The sequence below is a fragment of the Cervus elaphus genome, chromosome 4 (genome assembly GCF_910594005.1).
Source record: "Cervus elaphus chromosome 4, mCerEla1.1, whole genome shotgun sequence".
Lineage (NCBI taxonomy): Eukaryota > Metazoa > Chordata > Mammalia > Artiodactyla > Cervidae > Cervus > Cervus elaphus.
The window spans coordinates 41,479,563-41,494,313 of NC_057818.1; the positions used below are offsets into that span (position 1 = coordinate 41,479,563).

Consider the following 14,751-nt stretch of genomic DNA (forward strand, 5'->3'; position numbering starts at 1 on the left):
CGTGTATCTCTTTTCAGTGCCTACAGCCATTGCCTGGACTAGTCAGTGGCGCCAACTTAGGGCAAAGGCAGTTGGGGAAAGTCGGGGCTCGTGGAATATATTGAAGCATGTACTACCCCTTTCATGGTCATTTCCTCCCCATCTCTCTAAAATCCATCCCCGTTTCTGATTAGGATGGGCTCGGACTTCCCCAGTGACTCAGCAGTAAAGAACCTGCCTGCAATGCAGGAGACACAGGTCTGATCCCTGGGCCAGGAGGATCCCCTGGAGGAGGGTGTGGACAGAGGGCTACAGTCCATGGGGTCACAAAGAGTCAGACACGACTGAAATGACTGGGCTCGTAGGCTAGGGTGGGTGAAGGAAAGGCCACAACGTGGGTGAAGACAGCCTGCAGTGGACTTGGGGCTCACAATATCGCAGGATTATGAGCTGGAGGGGAAGGGCCAGTAAGTCCAGCTGGGGTGGGGTGAAAGGTTTTGCCTAAGGACAGCCAGGCACTGGGGACCAAGGAAGAGATTCTGACTCCTGACTCCTTCTCTGCAAACAAGGGTATTTTAGATATGTACCAAGGAAGTCAAGTATTTAAAGATAACCATGGGGGGAGGGAATCTACCCTTAAAATGCAAAATTATTTCATAAACCAAGTTTTTAAATTCCAAACAAATATAACAGTAAGGTTAAGTGTATAATGAGGCACCCAGAAATTCAAAATATATTTGTGTACAAGATAACCAGTCTCAGGGATGGATTCAGGTAGCTACTGATGGTGTTTTATGTGCCTCTAGGTTTTAACTTTTGAAAAGTTGTTTTTCTTTCTAAGCATCTGATTCTTTGTCTCTCCAGGACTGCCAGTTTGTGGTTTAGTTGATGATGAGGATTCTAACATAATCCACAACCATTTTTAATCTCCCAGCCCCTTCTTTAGCCCACAGCTGTGGTCCCTCCCTCTGTGAATTCTAGGAAAGGTAATGCACCTCAATCACCTTGACCTAGGGCAACCTTGCTATATACTCAGAAGATTAGGAGAAGCAAATGGAAACATAGAAGGCAAGGTTTCTGACCTTGAGATGACAAAATCACGAGGGTCAGTTGTTCAATGTCCCCCCCCCCCAAACACATCTTTTTAAATTGAAGTATAATTGATATGTAATATTATAAATATATATATAAAGCATACAGTGTAGTGATTCACAGTTTTTAAAGGTTGTGCTCCATTTATAGCTATGATAAGATATTGACTATCTTTCCAGTATTGTACAATATATCCTTGCAGCATGTTTTAGACACAATAGTTTGTACCTCTTAATCCCCTGCTCCTATACTTCCCCTCCCCATTCCCTCTCCCCACCTGAAACCACTGCTTTGTTTTCTATATCTGTGAGTCTGTTTCTTTTTTGTATTCTTCAGTTGTTTGTTGTATATTCTAGATTCCACATGTAAGAGATATCATACAGTATTTGTCTTTCTCTGTCTGACTTGTTTCACTTAACAGAATACCCTCCATGTCCATCCATGTTGTTGCAAATGGCAAAATTTCATTCTGTTGTGACTGAGGAGTATAACATTGTCTGTATGTGTATTTTGTTGCTTAGTCGCTAAGTCATGTCTGATTACTTTGGGACGCTGTGGACTGTAGCGCCTCTGTCTATGGATTTCCCAGGCAAGAATACTGGAGTGCGTTGCCATTTCCTTCTCCAATGTGTGTGTCTGTAGTGGTTCTTTACCAAGGGAAGCCCACATGTGCATATATAAACCCCACATGTTTCCCCAGGGGCTCAGGGGTAAGGAATCTGTCTGCAATGCAGGAAATTCGGGTTTGATCCTGGGCTGGGAAGATCCACTGGAGGAGGGCCTGGCAACCCACTCCAGTACTCTTGCCTGGAGAATTCCATGGACAGAGGAGCCTGGAAGGAGCCGTTGTATAAGATATCCCCTCCTGAAGAATAGATGGCATATTATTTAGTGGGGTCAGGAAAAGAAACAGAGGTCCCAGGACCTCCTTCTCCGCTATTTCCCCATCCTGTGAGGCCCAGAGCACACTCAGGCTGAGGTCGTGTTGCCTGCAGCCGATGTCCCCACTCTTGGGGACACCCCAGCCTTGAGGAGCTGGCTGCGGTGCTTTCACAGAGGAGCAGGAGGAGCAGACAGCAAGTCTGAGGCCCACCTCTTTTCACATGCCCAGCTTCATTCTACTCAACACACTTAGAGCAAGGGTCTGATCAGAGAGAAGAGATACTGCAGATTTTAGAAAACGGAATATAAAAAAAGCACAAACAAAAGCAATCCATATGTGGCCTGACAAAGGGTCACACATGTCTTTTTTTATGATGCTTCTTCCCTTCTATCATCTGGGGAAGGACTGGTCTGTCCATAACCAGGACCATGGATGTGTCCTTGGCTGGCTGTGTGGGGCCACAGGCAGAGCCTTGGGACTCCGTCTGGAGAGTCTTGCGGAAAGACAGCTGCTAGTGCTTCTACACCCTGGGGAGAGAAGGAATCAGAGTTAACAGCTTCATCTTCCCCTCTGAGCCAGCCTCTTGGATTCTCAGCGGGGCGGGGCCTAGTCTAGCACACCTTGTTTAAGGGTACCCATCCATGTATAGGCAGGGACTCACACACAGGCCCTGGGAGAGTGCGGCCGAGTGGGCCTTCCTCCACCATCACTGAGGATACTTGGCTTCCAGCCTCTCCGGACACTTCCTGGGACCACCCACAATTCCCCTTCATCCTCACTCAAGTTTGTTTTTCTACTTGGATTAGTCTAAGGGTAAACGCCATAGGCCTTCTGGCCCTCCAAGGGGGGAAGAAAAAAATTCTGTGTAAAGTGAAAATTAGACTCTTAAATCTGCAAAGAAAGCTGTTTATCTTACAAATTTATTCTTTTTATTGGGCCACACATATCCAAGATAGAAAGATAAAAGGAAAACAGATACAGGCCATCACTTAGAGTGACATATAGTGGGACGCAGCTCATCCTCACCTTCTGTAAAGCCTGTGGGAGCGCATGGTGGCGGCCTTATCTGTCTATTTATCTATAGCATGCCCTGGGCCAGGGCTCACCAAAAGCTGCAGTGGAAATGCCTTCCCCCTACTCTCTATTTTCCTTTGTTGGACTGCTCCCCAGAGGCTCCAATGGAGGGGGGTCTAGGGGAGGTGCTCAACTGCTGATAGTGGGACATGGGGATGGGCAGGGATGTGGCGTCAAAAGCCCACACCTGCCTCCTCCTGTGCTGAAGTCAACACTTAGTTCTGTTCATCATTCAAGTGACGGCTCGTGACATCCTAACTTAAATAGGATATCTTAACCCCATTGCAGGGAGCACTTGGGCAGAATTTTAATTAGGCTCATTGTTATTTTAAGCTGACCTCATGATCACACAAAAGATAAGCTGAGTTACACTGGGGGAGCAATTGCAACAGGTTTGCTATTGGGTGGCTATGTGGGTATGGCGAGATGAGTAGGAGTTGGCCTCCCAGTTGTTTATACTTAGGATGTGATTGACTTGGAATGGGCATCTGGTGTCTGGCCATTTTCCTCCTGGACTGTTGGCAAACTGGTTCTTTAACACAGAGGTGGCGGCAGTCCTCATGGATGTGACCTGTGGACGTGGGACTGGCCGCTGTGACCGCATGTGGGGCATTTGTCTGCCATGATCTTGAGAGCCTCCTTTGTGCCTGCTTGCCCTTCTCAGTAGCCATCTCTGGAAGTCTTTCCACAGTCTTGTGGACAAAGCACAAAGCTAGTGGTAGGGTCAGGTGGGCTCTAGATGTGGATGAACCGAGTCCTCCTACCTGTGTAAAATTTTGAGGAAAAAGCTGGGCAATTAGACCCTTTGAACAACTCTTTTCCAAGGGTGGTTAGAAGAGTTGGGGAGAATAGGAGTCAAAGTGAGCCTTCCAGGAAACTTTCCAGGGTGGCACACAGTCTGAATGCACAGAGGATGCTTGAAGCCAAAGCGTTCTACCGTTGTTCCGAGCAAACATCCAGATTAGAATTAAGTGCGATTGCCTTCACCTTGTTCGTGGCCTATAAGTCTGTCCCTTTTGGCTGTGAGCAGAGAACACCAGGAACGGATGTTGAAGAATAAAAGCAATTTGCATTTTCCATTGCTTGGAAGGTACAAATCTTGTTTATTTTGCTCTCTGCAGAACTCACAGGTCTGCTTATTATCCCAGAAAGTCCCCTTGTTCTCATAGTGAATCTACCGCGAGGCCTGGAGGGTGGGCCGGAAGCTGTGGCCAGGACCCTGCCAGCCTCGGGGGCTTGGGTTCTGTGCCAGGCAGCAGCCTCCAGTCCGGCAGGGAGGCCAGGGGAGAAGGCTTGCGTGCCTCCCCTTCTCGAGGCAAGATTCCCGGCTCCTGCCCCACCCCCTGATGTCGCCTCCTTGGCAGTGTGATGTCAGGCCTCGGGTGTTGCAGTAACATATCCTCCCAACCACTAGATATTTTCACAGTTTTATTTACTATTATGTCCCATCATTTCTGTGCAGAAGGCAGCCGTATGTAAATTTTATTCCATTTTCTAATGGTTTGGGTTACATAACAAATAACAGCAGGAAGGAAAATTTGTATTGATACTTTACAGAGGAAGTTCTCAAGTCACTGCACAAAGATTTAACTGTGGTGCTCTAAGTTTATGGGAGTTTTGCAGCTGAGTTTCTGCACATGACTTTGAATATGTCACTATATGTTTATCATGGGCTAATTGTGGAACCACATTTCCATACTTTTTCTTCTCTCTTTCATGAGATTACACCAGCCAGCGATGGAGGCAAGACTCTACAAGGAAGAAATGATCAGTTTGGGATAATTTTCTTTCCTGTCCCAAAATAGCTGTATGTCTGTGTGTCTTAGGGACTCAGCCGAGACGCATTTTTTTCCATTTGTTGCTTGATATAATGCAAATGTGATTTCGATCCTATAGCAAACTCTCCAGCTAGTCCATATTATAAATTAATCAGATTCAACAAACACCAACATTTTTAAACTTTTGCAAAAAAATACTTAATAGGAGCTAAGCAAAAGAAGAAATCAAACCAGCTGCTGACACAGCTGTTTCTTTTCTTGTTTAATTCAGTTCAATATAAAGGTACCATATGCTGCTTAAAATGATGATAGGAAAGATGAAATAATTTAAGAGAATAACAAGAAAATACATGAATTGTCAGCATTCTGTCAGATTTAAAGAATGAAATAGACAGGTGTAGTATTGACATGTTTAACTTTGTGTGGTGTTAGCAGTTTTGGTGTGAACAACTTCTGACATGTGCTGAAGTGATGTGAGAACGTTTCTCCTCCGCTGCAGACATTGGCGAGGAGGCTGGGAGATCGGCCGGCGTCCAGCAGCCCGCACTACTTCGTGACAGGAGCCTAGGATCGGCCATGAAGGACTGCCCGTACTGCGGGAAAACCTTCCGGACATCCCATCACCTAAAGGTCCACCTGAGGATACACACAGGTGAGAAATCTGGGTGCACAGCTCGGAGGAGGAGGCCCAGGCTGCCACGCTCCTATCCCAGGTCTAACCTCTGTGGGCCGGTCTGTGCACTACTGTCTGGGTCTGAACTGACCCTCCCGACCTACCTCCCTGCCCCACACTCACCCTCCTGAATGATACACGGCATATGGACGTGGGTCTCCCATGGTCCAGGTTCGGGGTGATGGTGCTTTGTCCGAGGCCCCGAAACGTTTTGCTTATGGTGTCCTTCTGCTGCACTGAAGTCGCACCTCCTACATCCTCCTACGGACCAGGGGTCTTTCAGGTGCAGATGACGAGAACCCAACTCAGACTGTAAATATACAGGTCACGTAGGAGGTCTTTGAAGGCAGGCTGGCTTCCGGCCCCGTTGGGGTTCCGTGCCCACACCTGGGACTTGGACAGATGGCGAGGGGAATGGGTAGCTCTCCACTGCATCTCCTCGAAAGACAGACTGAGATGCTCTTAACCGAGCCTCTGGGCTACTGCCATCTCCCGTGTGCTGGCAGTGCCTGAGCCCCTCACAGTGAGGGCTTCTCTTGGTCTCTCTGCCTCGAGCCTCGGTCATGGTTCTTGTTAGCTTTTCTGCTAGTTGTTTGCACATTGCCAATACAAAAAAAAAAAAATCTATCTGAGATATGGACACCTCCATTTTCTTTGATTTTTCTCCCGACACATTATCTATTGGAGTATGAGCTGCTTCAGAGGATAGACAAATATGCCATCTATTTTCAAAAATAATTGTGGTCTCTTTCCCAAGGAATCAATAAAGCTCAGGGTTGTGCACGATATTTAGTGCATACAGGCCTCGTGTTCGGCGTGCTGTGGAAGACAGGGAGCCCTCACCTGGACCCTCACCCATGTGCACAGGTCTCCCTGCCACCCAGCGTCCTGAGGACAGGTGGTCATGGATAGTGGCTACGGGCTGCCATCTTTCTATGCAGCCTGGGTACAGTTGGCGTCACCACTGTCCCTCCCTGTCCTAGAGTTTTCTCTCATGGGGTCACCCCAAGGCAAGAGAGGCCTCCTAACATGCACGGACTCTGCAGCAGGCCCTGTCACCCCCTGGGGTCCATGGGATCCGACCATCTTGACCTTCTTCACCTCCCTGTGACCCCACTGCAGTCTTCCTGTTCCTCCTGTGCAAGAGGCCTTGCTTCTGCCGCAGGACCTCTGCACCTACTGCCCCCTCCCCCTGGACTGGTCTTCCTCCAGGTGTCACTGGGGGCTTAGCTTCACATGATCTCTTCAGAGGGACTGTTCCTAACTACTCTGCCTGAAATATCCCTTGTGCCTCTGTATTATTTTCTTCATAGACTTAGCACCTTGTGAAATTATCTTGTTCAGTTCAGTTCGTTTCCTTATGTGTTGTTTATCTTCCACCAAGTAGAAAGTGAGGGTGGTAATATTGTCCACCTTTTTAACTGCTACAGAATTCCAGGCCTGCAAGAGTACCTTGCAGTAAACTATAGCTTAGCAGAGGCACAGTACATTTATTTGAGAGGTTGAATGACAGACCAAATAAGTGAGTGACCCTTCTCCTGCGGTACCGGCTCTATGCTGGGTAGCGTGGAGTGGGTGAGTGCAGTGGGGAACCTGGACTCTTCCCTGGGAAACTGTGGTCCTTCTAGAAAGACCCCCTGCACACACAAGCTGGTCAGAAGCTACCATGTGGCAGCCACCCTGCAGGTGCTAGATTCATGGTTGTGGATGGAGCTCAGGGATGGGTCCCTGAGTTCCTGCCTCAGGACCTTTGCACTTCTCTGTAAGATAGGTCACCCACCGGCTTGTGCCCTCACCTTCAGAGTGGCACCCATGTCCCCTTCTCAGAGAACTCATCCCAGCGAAAGGGTTCAGGACAAGACAGCTTTCCCAACCACACCAATGTCCACTTTCCTTCTCAGGTTGTATCCAGGGCCCCCAATGTTGTGGCTTGGGGACCCACAGACTGCCAGGCTGTGGGAGACAGTCCACCAGGACATCCACCATCCTGCTGTCTACAGGTGTAGAGACCTGTCCAGGCAGGTATGGTGAGAGGGTGGTTCTGCCCTTTCTCGTGATGTAGATACAAGCTCTGGGGCCAGGATTTCCCAGGCAGGTGATGGTTCACCGCAGGTGAGACTGGCCTTGCTAGGGTTAGTGTGGGTCAAGAAGGAAAGAGGCAGGGTCTTCCAGCCAGGAGCTCTGCTGACCCAGGGACCCCCCCACCCACCCTCAGCTGGACTGTGGTTTATGTGGAAATGCCAGAGCATATTCCTGGTAAGTTAGGACTGAAGCCAGCAAAAAGAAGTCTTGCTGAACCTGAGTAGAAACAAATGGATACTGCTTTTGAAAGTTTTAAAGTTTGAGGAAGACTGTATTTGTCCAAACATCTGCTTCTTTTGCTTCGTAAACTTCTGAAGTTTGTGACCAACAGTCTTTGGTGACGTTGAGACAAGCGACATAGGGCCATGGACCGAGGCATTCTGGAAACTTCCCAGAATAAGGTTGAAAATGAACGAAGTCATGGAAACATCACACCAGCCCTCCTTGGAAGCAGAATTTGCAGGGTTTGAAAGGCAGAATGGTAACCAGATAAAGATCAATTTCCTTTTTTATCAAAGAACAAAGAAGTTGGAAAATGTTTACAGTTGTGCTTTTTAACAGAACAGAAAGTGTTACATGTTATAAATCACCAAAGTAAACATCCATTATGACAATGTAAAAGCATAGATTACGTGAGTAATTAAAAATCAAAATCAAGTGGTTTGTTAATGAATGAGTTAATAGGGGCCCCAGTTGTGGCGACGTCCTGGACTGCCTTCCCCTTTCTCTTTGTGGTTTTGTGTTTCCAGATGACATGGTCAGAGGACAGCAGTTTCCAAAATAGAACAGTTGTTTTCCAAAATGCCATCTTTTGAAGTTTTTCTATAATGAACCCATATGAGCATATTAAAAATCTGATGTGTAATAAATATATTTTAATTGGTCAGGATATGAGGTGGTATATTCTCTGTGTATCTTTCTGTCCTACTCCACCTCTGTGGGAAGTTTTGATCGTATAGCATCAACTGATAAAAAAAAACCACTTTCCTTTTTTAACTCTGCTACATTAACTCAATTACTGCTCTTCTTCTCCAACACCTGTCTATTAGAGAGGTTCTCAGCAGATGCACCAGTCAGATTGCTCTGAACACCTGGGGGCTGGGCAGAGCCTGCAGGGAGCTAGAACATTTCGGCTGCCGCCGAGCTCCAGCCAGATCTATGGGGAACAGAGAGGAGCACCCAGAGGACCCTCAGGTCCTAGGGCTGCCCCACTCTGGCTACTGCAGGGAAGATGTTGATTGCTGATTCCACCGAGGGAAGGCGGAACTCCTCTCCTGTTTGAAAGTCTGGCTGATTAGGACCAAATCACTAGATGTGTCTGATTTGTCTACTAGAGCACAGTGCTGGTGACTGGAATTCAGAGCCAGACAGTAAAAAGACTGTGTCAGTTAGGGCTCTCCAGGGAAACAGTGTGTGTTTACACATCTATATACATATATATGTATCTATGTATATATCTATATAGACACATCTGTGTGCATATACATATATAGACACATCAATCTACATATATACACATTTTTATATATACATATACACATCTATATACATCTATGCAATATACACACATATATACATATATATTCATGTGTCCATGCATGCTAAGTCACTTCAGTTGTGTCTGACTCTGCAACCATATGGACTGTAGCCCACTAGGCTCCTCTGTCCATGAGATTCTCTAGGCAAGAATACTGGAGTGGGTTGCCATTTCCTCCTCCAGGGCAACCTTCTGACCCAGGGATTGATTGAACCCCAGGTCTCCTGCATTGCAGGCAAATTCTTTACTATCTGAGCCACCAGGGAAGCATCTATATACATATATATGTATATGTTTTATGGAAAGATTGAGGGCAGGAGGAGAAGGGAGTGACAGAGGATGAGATGGTTGGATGGCATCAGCGACTCAATGGACAAGAGTTTGAACAAACTCTGGGAGATAATGAAGGAAAGGGAAGCCTGGCATGCTGCAGTCTTTGGGGTCACAGAGAGTCAGACACGACTTAGCAACTGGACAACAAACATACATATATATAGACCTCAATATACATTTGTCTGTGTGCTGAGTGTGCATGCTGTGTCACTTCAGTCATGTCCAACTCTGTAGCCCTCCAGGCTCCTCTCTCCATGAGGATTCTCCAGGCAAGAATACTGGAGTGGGTTGCTGTGTCCTCCTCCAGGAGATCTTCCTGACCTAGGGATTGAACCCGCATATCCTGTGACTCCTTCATTGGAGGCAGAGTCTTTACTGCTGAGCCACTGGGGAAGCCCTATATACATGTATACACATCAATATACATATACACACATATCTATATATATCTGAAAGTGAAAGTGAAAGTTGCTCAGTCGTGTCTGACTCTTTGCGACCTCATGGACTATACAGTCCATGGACTTCTCCAGGCCAGAATACTGGAGTGAGAAGCCTTTCCTTTCTCCAGGGGATCTTCCCAACACAGGGATCGAACCCAGGCCTCCCACATTGCGGGCAGATTCTTTCCCAGCTGAGCCACAAGGGAAGCCCCTATGTATATCTATATCTATATCTATATCTATATCTATACATATCTATGCACATATACACACACACATATATATACACATCTATATACCTATACCTAGTATATATAGAGAGAGAGAGAAAGAGAGAGAGGTCTTTATTATAAGGAATTGGCTCACTCGATTATGGAGGCTGAGAAGTCCCATGATTTGCAGCCAGCAGCTGGAGGCCCAGGACAGGGGATGGTATAAGTTCCTGTCTGAATCCAGAGGCCTGGGAAGCAAGATGGCTGATGTTTAAGTCCTAGTCTGAGATGGAGTCCCAGGACAGGAGAAGACTAGCCTTCCAGCTCAAAGAGACAGCTCCCTGTTCAGATGTGTTCTATTCAAGGCTTCAGCCGAGTGGTGAGGCCCTCCACACTGGGAAAGACAATCTTCCTTCTTGGTCTGCTCTTCAAATGTTAATCTCGTCCAGAAAGACCCTCACAGACACATCCAGTATCGTGTTTGACCAAACATCTGGGCAACCTGTGGCCCTATCGAGTTGATGCATACACTTAACCATCGCAGAGATGCATCAGCAAACACTTAGTCATCCATGTAGCAGGAGGCAGGGAGGCCCCCAGGTTGCCCTTGACTGAGGCCAGCCAGTCATTTCATTAAGAGCTGCCTGCAAAAGCACTCCATCCGTTCCCTCACTTCCCCCTCCTCCAGTACCACTGGATACTGGGGATACTCTGAAGGGTCCAGTGTGTCTCTTTTGTGCAGGAGATTGGCAGGTGCTGATCAGTTCCTGAAAGGCTGGAGGGGCCTGTGTTTCCCACAAGCCCCAGAAGGATAGAACACCCCGTGTGTTGGCCCACCTGTGTGTCGAGTGTCCCTGGTGATGCCTGCTGTCTCAGGAATGACCAGTGTAGAGAAATGTACTAAGCAACCTCACTCATGAAAACTTGGAGGCACTAAAGTTCAGAGACTAATTAAAAATAAATCTCATTAGTTTTTGTCCCCTCTCAAAGTATGCGCGTGGTTTATTAATCTGGTTTTTATTTGCTGCATGTCCGCCTCTGGCCCAGAGTTGGGAACCTCTTTATGGGACTAGATTTGCACAGGGAAGCCAGCAGTGGTTCTCTGGGGGTCTCAGGGTGGGCTAAAGGGCATGCCCAGCGCTGCCTACCCTTCTGGGTGCTTCCTCCAGGATGCAGTGGCTGGGTGCTGCCTGGGTGGGATACACAGGGTGTCCTCCTTGGGGCTCACCTGCATTCTTGGCACCAGGCATGAGTCTTCTTTGTCTGATGGGTCTGAAGGAAGCGGTGGGGGTGAGAGACCTTCTCTCCTGCAGTCCCTCCAGAGGGCTGGGAGCCCTTCCTTGGGGGGAGGTACACCCTGGGGGTTTTCTTGCTTCATGACTGAGGCTGTCTACACAGCATGACAGCAACCAATGGCCACAGAAAAATTCAGCCAACAAGGATAATATAACAATGACAAAGGTAGTCACTGTAGTCATCACTTTCTATGCACTCACATGTGCAAACACTGCTAAGTGCGGCTCACTGCTCATGGATTATTATTATTCACCCCTTAATCCTCACAGCACCTTGGAGACCAGGTTCCACCCCTCCCATCCCACCCCCTCCTCTCCTCCCCACCTCATCCCCTTTGCAAGGGAGGGAACTGAGCCTCAGAGACGTGAGGTTACCCACTTGGAGTTGCCCAGCATTGACTACAGATCATAATTCAGATCTGCCTCATTTAGAATCCCATTCTTTTAACCACTGTGCTGTACTGCTATTTTTACTTTTCTGGGTGAACCTTTGGCTTGTTTTAGGGAATTAATGCGACATTTCTTTGACAGTGTGTGTCCACACCATAACCAGCGGGAGGAAAGGAAGTGACTTGTACCCACAAGGTGTGTTGACGCAGCCTTTCGGCGATTTAAAAGGGAAGTACTGTGCACCCTGGCTCCTCCCCTCCCCTAACTCAGCCTGGCCTGAGGCCCCCTTGACCCGGCTTGCCTCTGTTTACCCTTTGCACAAGGAGCTTAGGGAGGTGGTGAGGCAGGGGCATGGCCACAGAGGCTGGTGGAGGCGCCCTGGCGCTGGCGTGGAAGGTGGGGTGGAGTAGACGCTGGTCTCGTGGAGAAGATAAACTCCCACTGCCCTTCTGGAAATTGCCTTTTAACTAAGCACCAACTGGTATGCAGATGTGGGTGGGATGAAAGTTCAGCCACCTAAGCCAGGTGCCTTACACCTGATACGCACACAGCTTACCTTTGATGCGTCTGTATTTCCTCTTCTAGGCGAGGTAACCAGGCTGTTTTAACATTTATAAAAGCATTTTGAATAAATGTTCAAGAAAGGATTGGTTAAAATGGGCGCGCTTCCCATTTCCTTTTCTAAAAGGAGAGTGTGAGTTGTTGTTCTTCGTGGGGGACAGCCACCTGCGTAATGATGAAAAAACAAAAGACCCACTTGCCCAAAAGGAGATGATTCCTTTTTTTCTTTTTGTTTTGAATTAAAATTCCACCATTTCTCTAAGATGAACTAAAAGCCCATTTTCTTCCTCCACAGTCCCCCATCCTTGCTTTTCTTGCCTTAATGACATCCCAAACTTTTGTTGAAAATAATTGATTGAATTTAAATTTCCTTAAAAGTTTAAGAGGTAATGTTACAGTATAAATTTCCTACCAAACACTAAGTAGGGAAATATCCATTAGTGAAATTAACTACAGTTTCTAGGTAGCTAACAATGTGCCGTATACAGTAGGGCATGGCTAATGAACACTGCAGTGGGTGATATTTCATTATACAAATTAATGCTCACATTTTAATGGGAAAGTCACATAATGAATCTCGGCTTCAGTGACAGCAATTAGAGACACAGATTGTCCCCTTCTGGACAAGGCACTGTTTAGCAATAAGCAGCTGTGTGAAAAGTCTTCAGGTTTACAACATATATATGCTTTGGGGGAATTAGTGTACAATTTATATTAATGTACTGAAGCTTCGCTGCAAAGGCACCACCATATTTATCTCTCCTGGTATTAACTAAGTAAAGATATGTAGAAAGACTAAATAAATATCAAATAGAGGGTGCAAATACGGAAAAATATTCGGTTCCCCAACTTAAAAGCAAAAGCACTTTTGCGGTTTAACACACACATACAAAAGTTAGACACATGAAGCCCTTCTTAAAAGCTTGATAAAGGGATTTCCAAAGAGAATAAAATGAATCCCCCTGTCATTTTTGGAGAAGTGCTATAGGGAACTTGCTCTGAATAGTTCCAGAATAACTCCCCAGAACAGTGAAGTTTCCTCGAATATCAAGTGCAAAGTGAGGCTCAGAATGATGAAAGACATGACCATGTAAAAATAGGTACAGTGAACTAATTAAACCACTGGTCGTATATTTCTTAAAATTTATGATACAACGACTTGGAGATGTTATCAATGATATTCCAAAATTGAATATACATCTTATGCCATGTGTCAGTGGGTAGCTGGTTTAATGTAAGATGGTTTCAATAATTTCACTAGTCCATGAAATGATGAACTGGCGGTTTTTTAATTTATTATGCCTTTTCTAGCAAAACTTTCTTTTCTAGCAATGCATTGTTTGGGACCACATCCTATTCCTTTAAAATATTGTGAGAAGTTTCCCCACAGAAAGGCACCCCCATTGGCTATCGTGCTTCCTTCAGTGGATGAAAGGCTCAACACTCATCGTGCTTTTCCCAGACACAAGTTTCATAGACCAGATGCAGTCTGCAGAATAGGGTCCTTGGCTTGAAAAAGTTTTTAAGTGCATGCCATTATTTAATAACTGGGATATTGCATGTAGAAATCTTGAGGTAAGACATTCCTTAGACAGTCAAAGGTCCTAGTATTCGCTCCTGATGGCGTTGGGTGACAGTTCCCCTCCAGGAGAGGGGGGTGGCCCCCCACCCCGCTCTTTCACACACTCCTATCATCTGTTGGGTTCTGAAAGCATCTGTGTGTGTGGCTCCTGCAACAAGCAGATGCAAAGATATTGAATCCAAATATCATGGAGGTGACCAGAGGGCTCATGTTGCCCTGGAGGCCTGGGGCGAATTGTCTGATCCCCCAAGTAGATTTGGACTCATTATGGGCCTAAGTGGACAATCATTCAACTGGACAGAGCTGCTGGCAGGGTCTGAGGTTGCCTGGGCCACAGGGCTGCACAGAACGCCTTTCCAAGTCTTGGGCAGAGCCCGGCTGGTAGAAGAGGGCTGGGTGGCCCACTGACCCGCTCCTTGGCAGAAGCCTGGGGCTTTGTTAAAGCCAGCCTAGTGCAGGCCAGATGGGGTGGCGCTGACTAAGGAGAGGCTCCCGGCATGGGGCTCGGCATTTGTCCTGTCAAGCAAAGTGAAGAGCAGACCTTGACTGCACCTCCGAGCGCTGAATGTGCTGACGGTTTCTCCCACGCAGTCCAGGCCACTGTGGTGAGACGTTTGCCTCCCGAGCACACCGAAATGTGCCCTCAGGGAGGCTGGGAAACAGCTGGGATGTTTGCAATAGAAACAACACCGTGGCATGGCCAGGATTCCCCAGGGGATATGCTCACCGCCCCCCCACCCCCGACCCTGGTCTGCTGGCCAGAAATGCACCCAGCCGGGCTGGCAGTGGTCTGAGAGGCATTTCCCTGTCCTCTTCATGATGATGAAGCCCCTGAGAGCC

At 47.2% G+C, this 14,751-nt stretch overlaps 1 protein-coding gene across 8 annotated transcripts in view; it reads left to right on the top strand.

Annotated features, from left to right (window-relative positions):
• The window catches only part of ZNF536 (zinc finger protein 536), a 444,782-nt gene that overhangs the window by 272,234 nt on the left and 157,797 nt on the right, over positions 1-14,751 (top strand). For 6 of the 8 annotated variants that reach the window (XM_043899042.1, XM_043899040.1, XM_043899046.1 and 3 more), the window contains 2 exons: positions 5,306-5,458; positions 11,910-11,963. In XM_043899042.1, coding sequence (XP_043754977.1) covers positions 5,306-5,458; positions 11,910-11,963 — 207 coding nt within the window. The remainder of the gene's footprint in view (positions 1-5,305; positions 5,459-11,909; positions 11,964-14,751) is intronic. The other 2 variants (XM_043899045.1, XM_043899047.1) reach the window with 1 other exon arrangement.